Source organism: Bos javanicus, chromosome 10 (genome assembly GCF_032452875.1).
Source record: "Bos javanicus breed banteng chromosome 10, ARS-OSU_banteng_1.0, whole genome shotgun sequence".
NCBI lineage: Eukaryota > Metazoa > Chordata > Mammalia > Artiodactyla > Bovidae > Bos > Bos javanicus.
Window position 1 is genome coordinate 44,386,875 of NC_083877.1, and position 21,476 is coordinate 44,408,350.

The 21,476-nt window shown below is 45.9% G+C and overlaps 1 protein-coding gene across 1 annotated transcript in view; it reads right to left on the reverse strand.

Moving 5' to 3' along the window:
- The window catches only part of NID2 (nidogen 2), a 92,770-nt gene that overhangs the window by 2,448 nt on the left and 68,846 nt on the right, over window positions 1-21,476 (reverse strand). Inside the window, exons 9-17 of the mRNA XM_061430984.1 lie at window positions 20,118-20,261; window positions 19,293-19,421; window positions 17,941-18,084; window positions 8,608-8,727; window positions 5,318-5,539; window positions 4,537-4,706; window positions 2,562-2,691; window positions 1,990-2,161; window positions 1,186-1,343 (exon numbers count right to left, since the gene is read on the reverse strand). Of these exons, the coding sequence (XP_061286968.1) occupies window positions 1,186-1,343; window positions 1,990-2,161; window positions 2,562-2,691; window positions 4,537-4,706; window positions 5,318-5,539; window positions 8,608-8,727; window positions 17,941-18,084; window positions 19,293-19,421; window positions 20,118-20,261 (1,389 nt within the window). The remainder of the gene's footprint in view (window positions 1-1,185; window positions 1,344-1,989; window positions 2,162-2,561; window positions 2,692-4,536; window positions 4,707-5,317; window positions 5,540-8,607; window positions 8,728-17,940; window positions 18,085-19,292; window positions 19,422-20,117; window positions 20,262-21,476) is intronic.

Sequence of the window (21,476 nt, forward strand, 5' to 3'; positions counted from 1 at the left end):
TGTGTATTCCACCAGGCTCCTCTGTCCATGGAGTTCTCCAGGCAAGAATACTGGAGTGGGTAGCCATTCCCTTCTCCAGGGGATCTTCTCAACCCAGGTCTCCTGCAGTGCAGGCAGATTCTTCACCAGCTGAGCCACTGGGGAAGCCGTTTTCTCATGGAACCCTTTAAGTAAATTTCAAGTACCTATTAAAAATATCACTGTTGTTTTGGGCAGCTGGGTTGTAATATTGACCCACCTGCATTTTTGTCCCTTTTATTAAAATCAAATTCCTTAAGAACAGCTTTTTTTTTTTTTTTTTTTTTAGTATCTAATGAAACAAAGTTATCTTTTCAGTTGTACTAATAGTAACGAAATTATACAACAGAGAGAGAGAACCTGGGAACAGGCAGCCCAAATTTATTACTAAAGGAAGCCATCCTGCCACATTGCTTTTCAAAGAATGTCCCCAGCATAACAGCATACTGACTGTTAGAATAACAGATATTTATAGACAGTGAACTCCGGGAGTTGGTGATAGACAGGGAGGCCTGGCGTGCTGCGATTCATGGGGTCGCAAAGAGTCAGACACGACTAAGCGACTGATCTGATCTGATCTGATAGATGTTGTAATACTGAGAAAAGAAAATAATAACCTTTGTTCATTTATCTAAGCCTGTCGATTCCAACAGTGTATAATACTTATTTTTAACCTAAAAGATGTGCCAAGTGCTTGTGTTGGGGGAGGGAAAGCAGTAAAAAAATAAGTTGGACATTGAACTAGCTCTCAAACTTACTGCCTCATTTATACACATAAGGCCTCAGGAAGTTCACTGTAACAACTGTTAACAAAGTGTCCTTTAAAACAGGGGTCCCAAATTTCTGGGCTCTAATGCCTGATGATCTGAAGCAGGGCTAATACAATTAATAATAGAAATAAAGTGCACAGTAAATATAACCTGCTCAAATCATCCCAAAACGTCCTGTCCTCCCCCGGCCATGGAAAAACCGTCTTCCATGAAACCAGTCTCTGGTGCCAAAAAGGCTGGGGACGGCTGCTGTGAAAGGCGTAGAGCATTTGCTGTAGTGTTATAAATTTAAACCAGACGTTCTGAAGGGTGGGATCTGGTTTTGTTGTAAAATCAGAGTGCTCACACTCACTGCACGCTGTAGTGTTCTGTATTTGCACTCCATCAACAGTATTACCTGCATCTGCCCAGCAGAGCAGTTTGGAGAAGGGGTCAAAGGTTAAACCATTGGGTAGTCCAATGTCTTTATTCACTAGAATTCTTCTGTTTTCTCCATCTAAAGACGACATTTCAATCTTAGGTGCTTCTCGATTCCAATCTGTCCAGTACAGGTTGCTGTGGTAAATGAAATGGAGAAAGATAAACCTTCCTCAATGCATAGAATCCAAATTTCAGAGTCAAAAACTGCTGAAAGTTAAAGCTGAAGGTTATATGTCCCAGTTGATGACCTTAGCAATTATTGTAGACAGGAAACTGTTCTGTTAACCACTGCCACTGTGAAAATGGGGCCAGAGGAATAACACGTCTGGTGTCTGAGTTTTGCTTACTTGCGCCATTTTACACAGGTAACCCCACTATGGGTTTAACAACTGGGATTTCCTAATGTGTTGCTGGAGGGAGACCCACCTCATTCCAGTTGAAGTCGCAGGCTAGGCCTGATCCAAAGTAGCCCCCAGTCTCTCTCACATACTCTTGAATTCTCTACATACCACATCACAGGCTTAGTAATTTCCTTGTTATTCTGTTATTCATTAGTTTACTGTCTTATTTCCTAGAACGTAGTAGAACTTAGACTTCACGAAAGGACAGACCCTGTCTTTGCCTGAACAGTGCCTGACACCTAGTAGATCCTCTGTGAATACTGTTAAATTAACGTGCACTTTTATGCTCATGTTCTGACCCTCCTTACACCGTACTTAGAACCCAAGGGCTTCAAGTGAGTGTCAACAGGTAACAGGAGAATTAGGGAAGCCCAGCCGACCCCTGGATTGGATCCACAGCGATGGCACGAGGGTTCACCAGGTCCGTGTGGAAGAGGGCCCGACGCTCAGAGCCATCCAGCCTGGCCCTCTCTATCTTATCCAGGCCGCTGTCCGTCCAGTACATTGTTCTACGGAAGTGGTCGATGGCAAGACCTTCGGGGCTTATTAGACCTGAAATAAAACAAAGGCAAGACTGAAGCAACTGCAGCTATGAAAGGAGAATCTGAAGCAGAGAGGTCTACTATGTTCCCACAGTTAAGGGGAAAGTCTTGAGAGTCTCTAAAAAAACAGACTGAATAGAGGGGTAGGTCCTTTGTGGTTTTCCTGCCATGTCTACTTCACTCTAGCCTCATGTTCACTCTACCCTCATAAGACCCAGCCCCCCACCCCAAGCCTGGTGGCACCAAGCGTCCCCAGGGCTGGGGCCACTCCCTGAGTTCCTACACAAACCCTTCCTGGTCAGAGTCCTATCTAGAAGGTAGATGGGAGACTTAGGCACAAAGCAAGCAAATAACCTGGACTGAGTAGAAGGAAATGAAATGGGAAGTGTCTTCTGGGTGGAGCTGCTGACCTGAGTTAACAACCATCTCGGGCTCTGCTCCTGGTTCCAAACTGGCGCGGCTAATTGTCCGTCCAGCAACATCTGTCCAGTACACCATCCTCTCCCGGCAGTCATAGTCAATTCCCACGACTATGGAGCCCTGTGTGACCAAAACACAGAATTGGAAGAATTAGGATTCCTTGCACTTCCCCCGACTTCATGCTCAGCCACCTCACTCGTTTGTTCATGGCAGCACTGACCAGCTGCACTGTACGGTTTTACGGACAGCGGGGCACAGTGGGTAGCAGTATAGGCGATGGAGGCCGGCTTCCCTGAGCCAGCGCCAGGCGTGGCCACTTACTTCGGCACTACCTTCATTTTGCAGATAAGGTGACAAAGGCATGCAGAGGTTAACAGAACCTACTTCACACAGCTGCTATCAACATTAATACCATAAAAGCTTATAAAGTATCCCAACCAGTGATGAGTACATTGTAAGCTTTCAATAAGCATTATTATTGGTGGTGGTAAAAGCAAGAGTGATTTCATGAAAAGATCAGCCCATTCAGTGATTAGAGGACAAATACTAGTCTCAGCAAAGTAAGTAATGTTTCACTGGACAAAAACTGACTGCCAAATGTAATCCAGCACTTTTTGAAAAAGCCTCTCTAAAATTTGCCAACATATAATGAAATCAACCCTCCCCTGCCCTGTCAGTGAGATCTTTCTGCTATTTGAAGTGCAGACACCCTTAACCCTCGCCTCTGCGTCTTACTACAAAGCAGTCCTTGGGCTGTACTCTAGTGTAAAAGAAAGTCTATTACAACTTGAAGGAACTGGGGAATGGTGGCCACCTGACTTCTGTCTCGGGAGCTCTCCCCTTCTTCCCTATTGCTAAATAAATGACAAAATCCTTTTTTAAGTGCTGAGTCGGTGATATTCCTTTCCAAAATTCTGCACAGAAGTTGCTTCATTGAATTTCCAGCCCAGACTCCTGCTCTGAGAAGCCCAGCAGATGTGCAAAGCCAACACCGAGGCTGTCCCTGAGGTCTCGCAAGCTCCCTGCTTGCCTAACAAAGCCTCCTGGGGGTGGCCTGACTGGGAGAGGAGTCAGGACAAGAAAAGCAGCATTAGGCTACTGTGGGAAAGTGGGCAGTTTTATATAGGAGGATTTTAATTTTCAATTTTACTTGAAAATTGAAAGTTACCTATTTTGAGCAAGGGGGCACATCTATACAGGCCTCCATTAACCCAGGGGATCATGGGATTCATAAGCCCATTAATGATTTCAAGATTTCTTGGAGGAAAAAGTCCCACTTAAATCTTGTAGAGAAACTAAAAATCAGCAGCTAGTGTCTGGAATAACACACAATTCAAATCTTTAAAGTGGGGAGGGGAACCCATTATAAGTGTCAGTGCCTTTCTGCTGAACTCCCTTCTCTTTCCTCCCATCTTAGTGAAGAAATCCCTGCTCCAAAATGGAGTGTGTTGACCATAGGGAAGCTGTCAGCTCGGGAAGCAGCTAGCATCCCTTGGGGAAAGCCCTGTCTCCTCCTTTCCAGGATCACGTGCTCCGCATATTTTCATCTATGACAGATTCAGAGAAGATAAGCAGCTGATCAACAGGACCAAAGAGGAGGGCAGGGGTCCGCAACAAGGCTATCACTAGTTGACTTCCAGAATCTGCAGAGATGTCTATGGCTTAAAGAGAACGCTGGGGGCTGGGGTTAACCTATCATTTTCCCGTGGATCTCCAACGCTGCCTCAGTATCCTGACAACTCTGAAATTCACTTTCCACATAGCTGAAACCCCACACACCAACTGGAGAAAGTGTCCTTGATCAGTCCAATGTGGCTCCCAGCAACAGCACCCTCCCTTCTGTGCGTAAGGTTCCCAAAGACAACTGCCAAACAGAAGCCCTCGAGGAGCACCCCCGCACCTCAGACCTTGCCCAGATCTGATAATCCAATACAGTCCCACCCCCAGGGGAGAAGTCCACTTTACATGCAGCGACAGCAGGGTCTTGGCCATGTCCTTCTGAAGCCTGGTACCATTGAGGGGCAAGTGGCCAATCTGCTGGCCCTGGGCATAGAGCAGGAAGGTGCCCACTGGTGGAGGGGTCACGTCGGGCCGGGGTGTGGGCCGGACCGTGGGTGGAGCCACGGTGGGTATACCTGTGGTGAGGAAGAGGGAGGTAGAAGGAGCAGAGCGAAGGAAACGGTCAGTGGAGAGGAGAAGAAAAGTTACTTCCCCATTTGCCAGAGCCTCCAGAAACATCAGCAGTTCTTTACCCTGGACAGATGTGCCCCAGATGTGCCTTAAAAGAAATTCTAATTTCCAGGGTTTTTTCTCCCAAAGACCAATTATACAAATCACTGCCAATTACTGGGGAGGAAGATGACAAAGTATTTCCCTTTGAACAAAGCAGAACATCCCCCTTAAAAATACATCCAGAGCCAGTGTTGTGTCAGCTTCTCTTTGGGGCCCCAGGGTGACACGTGTCCCCTTACACCCCGGGCTCAGAGTAGTGGGAACAGGCAGTGGGACTACATATTGAACTGAGCTCCAGATGTTCTAATTACAGCAACTGCTGATGACAAAACCAAATGTTAAATCCGCATTGGGATCTGGGGCGGACAAGATTATAAATCAGCATAGCCCATCAGCGACTTCTTCCACTGGACCTGTTCGCCCCTCATTCCCCCACCTTCACCCACAGCTGGCAGCTTCCCTACAGGGACCTCAACACGGCAGAGGGGAGGGAGGGCTGCCCTGGGGTGCTTACATGCAGGGGTGATGCCTGGCTGCGAGCGGGTGCCCTGCACCTCTCTGCCGTCCTGGTCGACACACCAGCAGAAGTCACTCTTGCCATGGCACTGCAGCGGGGTGAAGTGGCCCAGGTCGTCACACTGAGGCACATACTGGTCGTCCCTGGGGGTGCCCCCGTAGTGCTCCAGCAGGCTTTCCCTCCAGCGCTCACAGACGGTCCGGGGCCTCTGGGTGGGCTCTGAGTAGATGTGGACAAAAAGCCTTTGAGTGTGAGCCAAGGACAGACTGTAGCATGTGGTTCAAGATCCCCAGGCCTGGCCTCCTCGTCTTCTTCCTCCTCATGTCCATAATGAGGCCTCAGCCAAGCCCCGGGATTCTGGCCCTGAGCAGCAAAGTGCTCCAGGAGGTTCTGCTGGGGATCCGGAGAAGGGGTTGTCCTGATGCTCCTGTGACCCTCAGGCCAGGAGGAATGTCATCAACCCAGCCACATCAGGAAAGAACAAGAGGCGGTAACATCTGGGGTGCAGGCCTTGCTCAGCCTGGGAAGGGGCCTCTGCTAACAGCACTCCTGGGGACTCTCCTTGGGGACTCAGTGGCCTACATGATGCTTAAAGCCAATGTTCTTTCTGTTTCAAACTGTGGGACCTGCATCTGAGAGGGCTGTCTTGAGACTGGCCAGTGTGTCTTAGGAAGTATTACCAAATGCCCTGCTTACGTGTGGCCCTACGTATCTGTCCACTGGAAAACTATTGAGTAAAACTGACTATAATTAGTATGTGTGATCATAGAGTTGGTGGCAAACAACTTGATACAGACTGCGACACTCCAGCTCCTTGAAGTCCTTTGGCCACCCTGCCCTGGGTTTATCTCAAAGCTGAGGCCCCAGCTTCCCGTCATGTTGCTTGGTCCCTCCCTTTCTCCAGCATCTTTCCCCATCCTTCCTCCTTCCTTCCTCACAACCGTGCTGAAACTCTTGTTAGCTTCCGTGGCAGAGCAGCTTCCTTACCAGCAGCTTTTTCCCAGACTGCTTCTACAGGGCTGCCAAGGCTCTGTCCCAGATACAGCAGTTCTCCATCTGAGAGGACTCTGCTTGACGTGGTTTAACTTGACAGTCTCCTAAGATAGGACGACCTACAGGAATTTAAGTACTGATAGAAGGTATTTTTCCTTCATTAATTCCTGCAACTCAGAGCCTGCAGAATCACACAGCCAAGTATCTACTTCTATCACCATGTGGATGTGTAACAGATCACAGAGGAGAACAAAAACTGGGCTTTCTCCCCTCAAAGCTTCTCTCCCCTAGACTTCTGCATAGCATTATACAGCATCTCCATCTTTCCATTGCTCAGACTCACTAAACCCTGACTCCCTTCTCCCACTCTACATCTGATATATCAAAACATGTCAGCTGATATCTTCACATCTTACCACATCTACCCCTGTCATCTCGTGCCATAATTACTACGTATGTTAGCCTTCTTACTGGCTTCCCTGCTTCCATCATCTTTCCTGCTCCCCACCCCCAGCCCTGCTGTAAACTCAACCAGCAGCCAGAAAGAGTCCCTTTAAAAAAAAAAATAAAGTCATCTCATGTCCCTCCTTTGGTCAAAACCTCCAGTGAGTTCAAAGAACAGCTGGAAACATTACATGTGAGCACCTGGAAAGCCAGAAGATGGTGAATAAAACCTTCAGAGCTCCAACCAAAGGAGCACAACTCCAAGACTCACAGTGTTTGGGGCAAGCTCCAGGTTGCCGCTGGAGCTCATAACCCTCGGGAAGCAAAGCTCTTTTTAAAACATCATGGAGAAAAAAGACCGACTTCCTCACCCAGATGTGTCTCAGGACCCAGAGAGGGAAATACTACTTCCTCAGACACTCGCCATTGTCACCGGGTGGGATTCCCTGAAGAAGTTGCCAGGATCACCCCTGGTCCACATGCCAAACTCAGATCATCAGTTCTCGGGGGACCACCCAACAAGGCACACACAGCAGTCAGCCTCTGGGAAAGGAGTACCTCACGTCACTTACACGTGGGCATCTGTCATTGCTTACTATTTCAAGCTGTTTCTCAATCCAGTCATGGATTTATTTCTCTTTCTGGCTGGCAGGGTTTTAAATACTTTTGAATTTTGGGCATAGAGTGTTCTCTCACCCTTGAAAGCAGACCCTATTATGCAGATGAGACTAGTCAGAAATGGCGACCAAGGCCAAACCAGCACCAAGAGAGGCCTGGTCATGGGAAAGAGTCTGCACAAAGGAACATGCCCCTCTTTCTGTAATTAACGTCTCATTCTCTTGGCTCCCTTCTGGATCACTCTCCTTAATACATGCCTATCTTAATAAATTTAACAGGATTCTGAACCATTCTGTTAGGGCACCTCCCAATCATCTGATTTCTTCAAATCCCAGCTGGAATTTAATCAAGACTTTTTAAAGACTAGGCATGAGTTAAACAGAATTTCTCTGTATTTTTTTTTTGGTGGGGGGAGGCAGGGCGGGGACCTGAAAAATCTTTCCCCAGAAACAGGGGAAAGAAAAAGGAATGTTATAGTGGAAGCAAGGGTATATAGACATCTAGAGCAAACATTACCAATGTTTACTTATATGAATCTTAGAAGCACTAATGTCTTGGCCATAATAATTAATATTATTGAAAGGATCAAAACTGGCAACTGGCGATCAAAATCAAAACTATAATCAAAATTTAAAAAATGAAGTAATTTTCCATTTCTTACTCTCGTACATTAAAAGCCAAGACTGGTACTTATGGAACCTTCCTCAGTGGTAAAAAGTGATCTTTGAATAGTGAGCTCATGGATCTGTATAGGAATTATTTTGGTTAAAATGATACCAAACCAATGCTGTTTCATTAATAAAGTTCTTCTGTATTAAAAGAAAAAATTATTCCTATCTTTGAACAACTCAACAAAGGAGCAGCAGTCTGCCTTGGCAACCTACAGCTGGCATGAACTCTTGAGTGCTTGGAAACCACACCCCACGCCCCATGCAGACGGGGAGTGCTTAGACCATAACAGACAAGTTCATCAGCAGCATCTGGGGTCTCTAAGGTGAACAAAACAGATCCCTGCACCTCTTCTATAGGTGGCAGGAGCAAGAGTGATTCCCCATCAACATGTTGGGAAGAGGGCTGGGGTTACTAGCTTAGAGTAAACCAGCGGGGTCCACCTACAAGGGTCATACTTCTTTTCCCCACTGATATTAAAACAGACTTCAGACTATTTCCTGCACTCCGCAAGTCAGAGTTAAGTGATACAAAGTTACATGGGGAGGCCTCCCAGACCTTACCAGGTGTGCACTGAAATCCATCCCCGTAATATCCAAGTTGGCAGCGGCAGGAGAAGGAGCCAGGGGTATTGGAGCAGGTGGCCGAGGGGTGACATCTGTTTTCTGAGCATTCATCAACATCTGCAGCAGTCAGGGACAGAGAAGGAGGGAAGGAAGGAGCATGATTTCACTGAACACAGACTGTGCTACACGTGCCTCAGTGTGCGTGGATCGACACCCAGGCATCCGCTTCAGAAGACCCTCGGGCAGGGGCAGAAACATACCGGCACCTTAAAGGCAAGCTTAAGGGTACAGAGTCGAGGGACACGTTCAGTGTAGAAGTCAAACGTGGTCTCTCACACAGAAATATATCCTGGCATCTTTCATCTACAGTAAATTCCAGGAAGTTATTACCTTTGAACTAACCTTTAGCCCATAAACCATTTCCTTTCAGTAACACTACAATAAATAAATATATGTAACAATAGTTTATTTTTTCCTTTCCTTATTGGCACTATCTCCATATGCTCAGTCGTGTCTGACTCTTTGCAACCCCATGAACTACAGCATGCCAGGCCTCACTGTCCATCACCAACTTCAGAGTTTACCCAAACTCATGTCCATCAAGTCGGTCATGCCATCCAACCATCTCATCCTCTGTCATCCCCTTCTCCTCCTGCCCCCAATCTCTCCCAGCATCAGGTTCTTTTCCAATGAGTCAACTCTTCGTATGAGGTGACCAAAGTATTGGAGTTTCAGCTTCAGCATCAGTTCTTCCAATGAACACCCAGGACTGATCTCTTTTAGGATGGACTGGTTGGATCTTCTTGCAGTCCAAGGGACTCTCAAGAGTCTTCTCCAACACCACAGTTCAAAAGCATCGATTCTTCAGTGCTCAGCTTTCTTCACAGTCCAACTCTCACACCCATACATGACTACTGGAAAAACCATAGCCTTGACTAGACGGACCTTTGTTGGCAAAGTAATGTCTCTGCTTTTTAATATGCTATCTAGGTTGGTCATAACTTTCCTTCCAAGGAGTAAACATCTTTTAATTTCCTGGCTGCAATCACCATCTGCAGTGATTTTGGAGCCCAAAAAAATAAAGTCTGACACTGTTTCCACTGTTTCCCCATCTATTTCCCATGAAGTGATGGGACCAGATGCCATGATCTTAGTTTTCTGAATGTTGAGCTTTAAGCCAACTTTTTCATTCTCCTCTTTCACTTTCATCAAGAGGCTTTTAGTTCCTCTTCACTTTCTGCCATAAGGGTGGTGTCATCTGCTAACCCTCTTCCAACAACACAAGAGAAGACTCTACACATGGACATCACCAGATGGTCAACACTGAAATCAGACTGATTATATTCTTTGCAGCCAAAGATGGAGAAGCTCTATACAGTCAGCAAAAACAAGACCAAGAGCTGACTGTGGCTCAGATCATGAACTCATTATTGCCAAATTCAGACTTAAATTGAAGAAAGTAGGGAAAACCACTATACCATTCAGGTATGATCTAAATCAAATCCCTTATGATTATACAGTGGAAGTGAGAAATAGATTTAAGGGACTAGATCTGACAGAGTGCCTGATGAACTATAGATGGAGGTTCGTGACATTATACAGGAGACAGGGATCAAGACCATCCTCATGGAAAAGAAATGCAAAAAAAGCAAAATGGCTGTCTGAGGAGGCCTTACAAATAGCTGTGAAAAGAAGAGAAGCAAAAAGCAAAGGAGAAAAGGAAAGATATAAGCATCTGAATGCAGAGTTCCAGAGAATACCGAGGAGAGATAAGAAAGCCTTCCTCAGTGATCAATGCAAAGAAATAGAGGAAAACAACAGAATGGGAAAGACTAGAGATCTCTTCAAGAAAATTAGAGATACCAAGGGAACACTTCATGCAACAATGGGCACAATAAAGGATAGAAATGGTATGGACCTAACAGAAGAAGAAGATGTTAAGAAGAGGTGGCAAGAATACACAGAAGAACTGTACAAAAAAGATCTTCATGACCCAGATAATCACGATGGTGTGATCACTCACCTAGAGCCAGACATCCTGGAATGTGAAGTCAAGTGGGCCTTAGAAAGCATCAGTACAAACAAAACTAGTGGAGGTGATGGAATTCCAGTTGAGCTATTTCAAATCCTGAAAGATGATGCTGTGAAAGTGCTGCACTCAATATGCCAGCAAATTTGGAAAACTCAGCAGTGGCCACAGGACTGGAAAAGGTCAGTTTTCATTCCTATCTCAAAGAAAGGCAATGCCAAAGAATATTCAAACTACCACACAGTCACACTCATCTCACACGCTAGTAAAGTAATGCTCAAAATTCTCCAAGCTAGGCTTTAGCAATACGTGAACCATGAACTTCCTGATGTTCAAGCTGGTTTTAGAAAAGGCAGAGGAACCAGAGATCAAATTGCCAACATCCGCTGGATCATGGAAAAAGCAAGAGAGTTCCAGAAAAACATCTATTTCTGCTTTATTGACTATGCCAAAGCCTTTGACTGTGTGGATCACAAGAAACTGGAAAATTCTGAAAGAGATGGGAATACCAGACCACCTGACCTGCCTCTTGAGAAACCTATATGCAGGCCAGGAAGCAACAGTTAGAACTGGACATGGAACAACAGACTGGTTCCAAATAGGAAAAGAAGTACCTCAAGGCTGTATATTGTCACCCTGCTTATTTAACTTATATGCAGAGTACATCATGAGAAACGCTGGGCTGGAAGAAGCACAAGCTGGGATCAAGATTGCCGGGAGAAACATCAATAACCTCAGATAAGAATGCTGGGAGAAATATCTCCCTATAGTACTGATTTATAGATGCAAAAGAACCCAGTGAAGCTCCAACTTAGTTTTTCAACTAACAAACACATTCAGTCTTACATATTCAGAGACTCCTACTACCTAGAATGTCGAAAAACTCAGAAATTTAAAAAAAAATTTTTTTAGTCAGAAATTTACTTTCCACCTTTAGAAGAAATATAAAAGTATAAGAAAAATATTATCAGAGGATTTAAGACAACACATAGAAAATAAAATTTAAATTTGTCCAGGTTTTCAGTACAAACAATTCAGGTCCCAACATTCCTACACAGTACCACATAGATTAATTTTCATATTTCTCATAGCTGCAACATCCTGAAACTTCAAAGGCAGACTTACATTCCTTTTATTTACTGAAATCAGTGCAGGCTGACAATAGCAAGACACTGCCCCTACCCTCCACCCTGCTGCCAGGAAAAAAAAGTCTGACAATCTAACTGCTGAAACCAATGGCCAGTAGTTGAGATAAGCCATCTTCAGAGACAGGAAGTCTTCCTGAGCAAAGAGGGGATCAAGGAGGTGGATCTGATCAAGGCTCAATGGAAAATAAAGCAGTCACACCCGAGCTAATATACAAAAAAAGTTTTAAAATTGTGTGAAGAGGGAAAAAACATGGGACAGGATGATCAGCATTAAACTAAGAGAACAGGAGTCATGGAATGCACTATGTCGATTCTGTACAGCTTGTGACAGAGACACATGGCACCTGGAAGCTGGAGACTTACAGCCCTGAATGTGATGTCAGTCAGCTGGGGACAAACAGCTCCTCGCCCAGCCTCCCAGGTCGCAGATGAATTCTCTCCTGGGGTGATCAGTGCTACCCCTGCTGTGACCATGTTACCCTGAGCCACCTCTCCATCACTAAGGGCTTTTCCCATCTACCAGTAAGTAGATGTACTGGACACAGCACAGATGTTCTGTTCAGGGGAAAGGAAAATCTCTGCCATCATAATTAGCAATGTAATCACTTACACTGCTTATCCTCTGGATCCGGCATTTAGCCCCCATAAATTACTTCACTCTGAAGTCTGAAAAACCTTGAATGCCTGACATGACCAAAGTTAATGCCACCTAGATAGACTCTGCCTAGATGAGCATTTGGCCTGCCTGGATGCCTTCCTTTCACTGACAATGGCAGGAAAGTGGTTATAAATTTATCTGCAAGGTTAGTGGTAGGCTCCTCAGTTAACCAAAACTAAAGGCTATGGTTTTTCCCATGGTCATGTATGGATGTGAGAGTTGGACTGTGAAGAAGGCTGAGTGCCGAAGAATTGATGTTTTTGAACTGTGGTGTTGGAGAAGACTCTTGAGAGTCCCTTGGACTGCAAGGAGATCCAACCAGTCCATTCTGAAGGAAATCAGCCCTGGGTGTTCTTTGGAAGGAATGATGCTAAAGCTGAAACTCCAGTACTTTGGCCACTTCATGAGAAGAGTTGACTCATTGGAAAAGACTCTGATGCTGGGAGGGATTGGGGGCAGGAGGAGAAGGGGACGACAGAGGATGAGATGGCTGGATGGCATCAGTGACTTGATGGATGTGAGTCTGAGTGAACTCCGGGAGTTGGTGATGGACAGGGAGGCCTCATGTGCTGCGATTCATGGGGTTGCAAAGAGTTGGACATGACTGAGCAACTGGACTGAACTGAACTGAACCCACATTAATTACAACAACCAGAAACTTATCTCCAGTCTGATCAGTCAGGGCTGTATATTGTCATGTTTCATTATCTTTGAGGTTGGCCCTGTCTGTTCAGAAGGACAATACCAATGTCCAGTTGGCTGAATCGGTGCCCATTCAGTTCCTTGTGCCTTCTATGATGCTATAAAACCAAACTGCAAAAATTAACATCCAACCAAATGCAGGAAATTAAAGCTATTCATAATGCATATGCTAAAAGTACTTCTCATGGTAACAGGAACCCCAGGCAATGGCAGGAAGCAGGAATTCCTGAGACACAGGGCCTATTTCTAGAACCCGTAGATCAGTTGCTTGTGATTACTTTTCTGAACAAAGAGAAAGAGGATTCCCCAGAGGTTCTGAGTTGTGTTCTTGAAGCCTATGGCCTAGGAATGCCAACCAGACGTGAAAGAGCAGCCATCCTCCCAAAGGCAAAGTCATGGGGAGACAATAACTTACGAATGAACAGGGAGAATCTCTGAAGAGACTGAGAACATCACAGGTGAACAGCTCCTGTCCCCTAACGCTGGAGAAGCTTAAGATTCCCTGAAGCAAGCTCCCATCTCCTCCTTGGAGGCTCTCGCACCATGTCAGAGAACTGGAGCCTCACCAGCCACTCCAGGGCCTGAGTGCAGAGCAGGCTACCCACCTCCCTCAGAAGGCCAACCCTGAGGAGTGTAGGGGGAACCAGAGCTTTTGTGTAAAGGAGAAATCTTCCTAGCTTCCCAGGGGATCAGGTGTCAGCAGAAAGTATAAAGGCACTTTGAACTCCTTAGCAAGGGAGGAGTTTCTTCTTATACCCCTGGGGAGAGGGGCCTGCTTAACCATCACTGTCAGGGTCTTCAGGTGCTGGTAGGTCAAGGCAGCAAGGTTCAAGGCACAGGAGAGTCTCTGGCCAGTCAATGCCATATGGCTTAATCTCAGCGCAATTCTCCATTCTATCTGCTCCCAAGCAGCTAAAAAAACCTCTTTGGAAAATGTGTTTAAAATTCTCTATTTTGAGTGCAGGCTTTGGTGCTTCAACATTCTTCCTGCCTTAATTCTGAATCCACACCCAAAACCCAGCTGAAATCCCTTCAAAACAAAGCCAGCCCCTGGACTCTAGCTTTCCCCCCGTGCCTCCCCTGGTTTGCTTTTGAACCACCCAGTGAAATTCCCTGGCGCCAACTCTCCTTGATCCCGCTCCAGACCCCAACAAAGGCTTGAAGGCGCATGAGTTGTCACTCCCCACCTACTCAGTCAGAACCCGGATTCTGGCTGTGCCCATAGGGTCCTGCATGGCATGCAGTGACCTGCTGTCTGGGACCTTTGAGTAGAGGCAGCTTCTTCCCTTCAAGCCTTGGTCTCTGCATCGCTTGTGGCCACACCAACTTTACTATACCTTATCCAGAGTCTGCACTCCTCCCACAAAAGCCACGTGCGAGAACAGTGTAAGAACCCCTCATCACGGCCCTTCTGTGGGTGATGGGCCATCTGTAACCCAGTTCCTCAACTCACATGTGCTCCTCCCTGAAAAGGTCTCAGCTCACAACAATCTGCTTTTCCATCCAGCAGAGTCACTAAGAGCTGCAGGGACAAACGTGCCTGAGAAATATCCAGCTCACGCCAACGCAGGGTTGAAATCAATCCTGACTGAGGGGAGCTGGAAAAGATTTCATTCTACTTGCATAAAAATAATTCCTGCTTGTGACTCAGGCTAGATCGAGAACCCAAAGCCAAGGGCAGCCTCCCCAGGGAAACTGGTTTTTAACAAACTGGCTGGAGAAAGGAAAACCCACACACTCTTTCAGTGCCAGTTTGATGGACTGAAAACGAATGTGCGCTTTAAGTGTGCTCACTTCACAAAACAGAGCCTTCATCGCCATTTTTCTCTTGTTTTCTCTATCTCAGTTGTCACTGGGATACATGCACACTGTGTCATGCCTTTAAAACTGCATGCACACACACACACGTTTATACACTTCTCCTGCAAGCCACCTCCATGAGTAGCCCAGCCTGATTTATGCACAGCAGAGGTCTTTAGGAAAATGATTGTTACTTTCTACGGCCCCGAAGCTTGGACGGCAACCACAGGGTAACTGACTATGGGAGGCAGCCTCTCATAGATGGTCCCAAAGATCCCTTCCCTCCTGGTATTCAGGGTCTTCTATAATCCCCTTCCTTTGAGTAGCTGGCTTCCAACCAAGACACTAAAGCAATACTGAGGAGACATCACTTTTATGGTCACTGCCAACCTGCTAGCTGGCCTCCTGACGCTGGCTTTGATAAAGAAAGTTACCTTGTGGGAGATGTCTGGTGGCAAGAAGCTGAAGGTCACCTCCAGGCAATAGCCAGCAGGGACCTGAAAGTCCTTGGGGAAAGGAACCCTGCCGATAACCACGTGAGCCTCTTTCCCCACCTGGACCCCAGATGAGACCCCAGGTCTGGCAGACCCCCTGACTGCAGCCTTGTGAAGATCCTAAAGCAAACGAATGAGCTAGACCATACACATAATAATACTGTGTACTGTTTTAAGCTGTTACGTGTTTGGGGTAAATGGCTATGCTGCAACAGATTACTAATACACTGGGGAAGCAACAGATTGGCCTGGCCTACGTTTAAGTCTGTGGGTTCCAGAGAGAATCCCAAAAGTAGAGAAGCAGAGATGAAATAGGGACAATTGAAAATGTCCCTGAAATCAGAAAGAGGGCAACCATAGCAAAGAATGACAATCCTAGAAAACTCCCAGCATGGAAAAGTAGCTAATTTCAAGGTTCTACTACAACCCCAGAAGGTAACCCAAGTCCTCCGAGACAAGCAGAAGTTAAAAGAAGGGAGAATGATTCTCGAAGGGGTTAGGACAAGCAGCAGCTCACCTACATTAACATTCTGATTTTAATCCTCACCACATCTAAGCGGCGATTAATTTCAACTTCTTTGTTTTAAACCAAAGACCTAAGGAATGAAATGCTTTCGAAACACTATCTCAGCTGACCTGAGCAGCCAGATGTTTAAATATGAAATTCTACTGACCTGAGCAGCCAGATGTTTAAATATGAAATTCTACTGACAAGATTTTTTTCTCTGGTTCTCATTTCTGAGAGCCAGTAGTGCGTTAAGTCAAACTGAATGATGAGTTTCTACAAGGGAGGAAAAAGCAGTATTCCTACTGTGGAGCTCAGCAGAAACGTGAGAGGTTTGTGTGCATCACCTGATGCCTCCTCCCACCCCCACCACCCCAGACCTAGAGGGTGCCTCCATCTGTAGAGAGTGTCTGTTGTCAAGTGGGACAACCATCCGTGACTTACACCTCTACTCCATCCTAACTTGAAAAGCCCTTGAGCTCTGTCTAAACCTGGGGGTGTTTTTAGGGAGAAAAAACCACCTCAGGGCTGAACTGAGTCACAGTTTGGGGTCATTTCAATATAAACTGTGTTTTCAAGAAAGCCATACAGCTAAGCTTCTGTACATCAGAAGTGGAAACGTTCAAGAGCCAGGTTCAAAAAGCCCCACATCTGGAAAGGAGCAGAGGGCTGTGCTGCCCTGACATATTTGTTCTGTCAAGAACATGTGGCTTTCGGCTGCTGGTCCATTCAGCCCATCCAGATAAAACCAAAGGGAAAGGGAAGGAGAAGCCAACGGGCTGGTGAGGAGGGCAGGGCCAGGCTATGCGATCTGTTTAAGATCTGATCTAGTTAAGAACAGGCTTCTCTGTTTGAGGAGGAGGAGAAGGGGACGACAGAGGACAAGATGGGTAGATGGTATCACCAACTCAATGGACATGAGTTTGAGCAATCTCCAGGAGATAGTGAAGGACAGGGAAGCCTGGCGTTCTGCAGTCCATGGGATCACAAAGAGTCGTACACAAGAGGGACTGAACAACGGCAAGTCCTGAGTTATAAGGCTGTTCTTAGCAGATTTGCTCAGTGCGCCCAGGTATTCCAGGGCCAGATGCAAAAAGCGATTTGAAAACAGCATTTTCGATTTCTGTTCCTAAAACTGATTCCTTTCCCACCATCCTCTCATTTCCAAGTATCTCATTTAACCATTATTTGTGTGTATTACTGACATGAAGATCTTTAGTGAATTATGTAGGCTTACTGAATGATCTCTATATTAAGGTACTACTAATCCCAGTTTCATGAACATTTATAATCAGAGTGTTATGCCTAGTTTTTCAGTAACAACCACATACATCTTGAAGTTAAATTTGAACAGTCAGTCCTGCTTTCTGGTTTAGTGATTTTACAAAATATGGTATAAAGTCTTAAAGATAGTTAGATTTCTGGAAGGAAATCTTTGAGTACTTAGGTATGCATTAATATCCTTTTATATCTGTGGATTTTTCTTCTCTCTCTCCCCCTCTCCCCTTTCAGAGAGAGAGAGAGAGACAAAGGAATAAATTACACAGAAAGAATTATATGTATGTTTAGAGATTGCTTCAAATACCACTTCAAGCAGGGGAATAGCAACTAAAAATTGGGCAAGACTGGAAGTGCTGAATTAAGCCATTAGCTAAAGAGACTGAAGGATGGAGACTTCCTCCCAGGGGAATATACAATTTTCCCTCGCATCCCTCTGAGCTACAGTAGCTCCAGGGAACAGGAGACTGCAAGCTGGCAGGAGCTCCCCACTGATCCAGGCACGTCTCCTCCAAGGACAACCATACTCGCTCAACAGTCTGGTGCCAAGGTAATCACATTTGGCCTCTGACTCAAAGGGCACCTTTTTTTTCTCTTCCAGCAGTTCCAGGGAGTGTGAGTCAAAGGAAAGGAGAGGTTTCTGAGAGGCCCTGGGGATGTGGGGATGTGCATCCAAAGCAACTTTCAGGGTCACTGAGCCACCCACAGGTACTCACCAGTGCACCGGTGCCCATCTCCGGCATAACCAGGCAGGCAGGCGCAGCTGAAGGAGCCGTCTCCATGGTGAATGCACCGGGCCTGGCTGGCGGGAGCACAGTTATGATGGCCATCCTCACAGGGGTTGGGAGGTGGGGTGATCACTGAAGAGAGAAGAAGGCAAAGATGTCCAAGAGCCCTGGCCTGCGAATGGGTGAGCCCTGCTCTTTGCAGTGTGATCTGCACACCAACAGCATGGGGACACCTGGGGGTTTATAAGGAATGCAGTTCCCAGACCCCAACCCAGAGCCAGTGAACCGGAATAGGAATTTTAACAAGATCCCTGGATGGTTGTATGCAAATTACAATCTAAGAAGTGCCGGTCTTGGTTTGTGTCTATAATACTAGGCATGAAAATAAGTCATCAGCAAATGTCCTTGACTAAAGCAGAACACTGCTGCTTGGCATGCCTGTGTGTACGTGTGCATGTACACACACACACACACACACACACACACACACGAGTCTTTATGATTGCTGCTACCTTTTCATCTCACTGGATTCAAAAGTGGGTTTTCTCTAATATCATCTGGCTCTAACAATGAAATGACTTCGGAATTCTAGTTCTTTTGGATCCACTCTTATGTCAAGTATTTATCTGGAACTCTAGAAAGGGTATATTTATTACCAATGGAGCTTTTGGTCAGTCAAATAGGACTGCTGCTGCTAAGTCGCTTCAGTCGTGTCTGACTCTGCGCGACCCCATAGACAGCTCCCCCGTCCCTGTGATTCTCCAGGCAAGAACACTGGAGTGGGCTGCCATTTCCTTCTCCAATGCATGAAAGTGAAAAGTGAAAGGGAAGTCGCTCAGTCATGTCCGACCCTCAGCAACCCCATGGACCCTCAGGACCCTTCCAGGCTCCTCCATCCATGGGATTTTCCAGGCAAGAGTACTGGAGTGGGGTGCCATTGCCTTCTCCGGTCAAATAGGACAAGCCTCTTTAAATTACAAAATCTATGTCATTCTGATTTGAGAAACACTTGACCTCTACCTAGAGCTGTTGGTATTAGAAAAGTTCATAGTCTTACTACATGATTGGGCCAAACATCAAGCTGCACAGCAGTCCTGACAGAGGTGAACATCCTTCCATGACTTACACCAAAAATTTCTATTTAGATAGATAAATAGCACAACACAACAACAACAACAAAAACCCAGACAAAAACAAAACCCCAACACACAGGACTGAACTGAGCCATAGCTTTGGGTTCTTCCCATGTGAACTGTTTGTTTCCTAGAAAACCATGCAGCAGATCTCCTGTAGAGCCACAGTGGAAAGTCATGCACCCTGGAGCACGGGTGGGCACTCACAGATGCAGGTGTGCCGGTCGTCTGCAAACTCGTAGCCACTCCGGCACTCACATCTGTAGCTCCCCAGCAGGTTGACGCACACAGAGTTGGGGCCGCAGCGGTGGAAGCCAGTCGCACATTCATTGACATCTAAAGAGGAGTAAGAACAGAAAGGGCTGCTTAAACCAAAGGCCCCACAAGTGGAAGGTCTGCAGACTCGGTATTCTCTCAGCCCTGAGAGGTTTCGGTGGGACTAGCGGTCGGTAGACTAAATGGGAGGCAAAGTTCAGGCTGCTCAGCACCAGATGTAGATGCGCACTGCAGCCTGCCGTAAAAATAAACATTTATTTCAAGTCATTCACGTATGACCCCCAGGGAGATGTGTTCTGAACAAATCTTCTGAGAATTCTTTAAACATTTAAGCAATTCTGAACACTGAGAAGAAAAACACACAGAGTAACCATGTTTCTTTTAAAGTGTAAAGAAATCTCCATGACTGCTTTTGAGATACAGTAACTGAAAGAAATGGATGAAATGGATGTCTGAAATCTGAAGGTAACCAGAAAAATGTACTCTTTAATGAATGTAAAAAATACTTGATTCAGGCTCAAAATGACAATATTTAAGAGCATAAAATATCCACGAATTACAATAGCCCTAAATACCCACTCCAAACTGCTCTGGGAAACCTAACCAGAATATGCCTGGTTTTTAAATAGTTGGTATATTTAGATGAATAGCTGCTAAACTCATTGATCCATGAGTTTATGACAAAGCAGACATTTGTCTTCTACGAACAGAATGCTGGAGGCCTTCATGGAGGAACACAGAGCACCAGGGTCTTACCCACACAATTCCGTCCATCTCCCTGGTACCCAGATGCACACTCGCAGGTGTAGTCCACACCTGTCGCCGGATGGCACCGAGCTGTGGTGGCACATGTGTGGCTCCCATCATAGCAAGGATTCACTGGGGTGGGCTCGGAGTCTCCTGGGTGGGTAGAGAGAAAATACAAAGGAAAAGCACAATCTGGCTGTCATCAAGAGAATGGCACAGAAGGAAGTAGATAGGCAAGTGGAACTGGCTGTGGACTTGTAAGTTTGAAGCCTGCCTGGAGACCTGACTAAATTATTAATATCTAAAGTGAGGGTGGATCATCTGCATTGCAGTTCTCAATTCCAGAATGGCTTCCTCTTGCCTTCTCTGCAGATAACTAACCTTTTCTTATTTACAGCAGGTTTGTGTCCAGGGAATAAAAATAGCCAACACAAAATAGCCAACACACAGCATCCTTTTAGGAGAAGGCGATGGCACCCACTCCAGTGCTCTTGCCTGGAGAATCCCAGGGATGGGGAGCCTGGTGGGCTGCAGTCCATGGGGTCGCTGAGGGTCGGACACAACTGAACGACTTCACTTTTACTTTTCACTTTCATGCACTGGAGAAGGAAATGGCACCCACTCCAGTGCTCTTGCCTGGAGAATCCCAGGGATGGGGGAGCCTGGTGGGCTGCCGTCTGTGGGGTCGCACAGAGTCAGACACGACTGAAGTGACTTAGTGGCAGCAGCAGCAGCATCCTTTTATTTAAAAGTACTTTCATTCTATCATCTTCTGTGATTCTCGGGATAATTCTGTGAGGCAGGCTGTCATTCCTTTTATTGGTAATTTTCACCAATAAGGAAAATAAGCAAGAGACGTTAGAAAAATTGTCCAAGCTCAGAAAGCCAGGAAATGGGACAGCAAAAGTTATACCAAAAATTTCTGCCTCTAAATCGGACAGTCTCACTAAGTGCACTGTTCTATGTTTCAAAGTTCAATTAATGAGAAAATCTTGTCTTTTTTTTTTAAGATTTATAAGACCAAATAAATGGGAATTACTTGTGCAGTATTTACTCTTTAGGATTAACCTTGCCATGGCTCCATCCGACCACCAGGCAGTGATGACAGCTAACATCTGAAATCTTCCCTTGATCTACTAGATTGAGTGTAACAGTAATGCATATTAAGCACTTATGTGCCAGGCATTGTTCTAAACCATTACTTACTCTATTCTATTAATTACTCATGACTATACTGTGAGGAATGTATTATCATCATCTTTTTACCGCAGCACAGAGAGGTCAAGTAACCTGACTAAGGTCACAGAGCCAGAAGAGGTGGACGGGTCCAAAAGTCAGGCAGAGGCCGTGCTCCCCAAATCACACAGG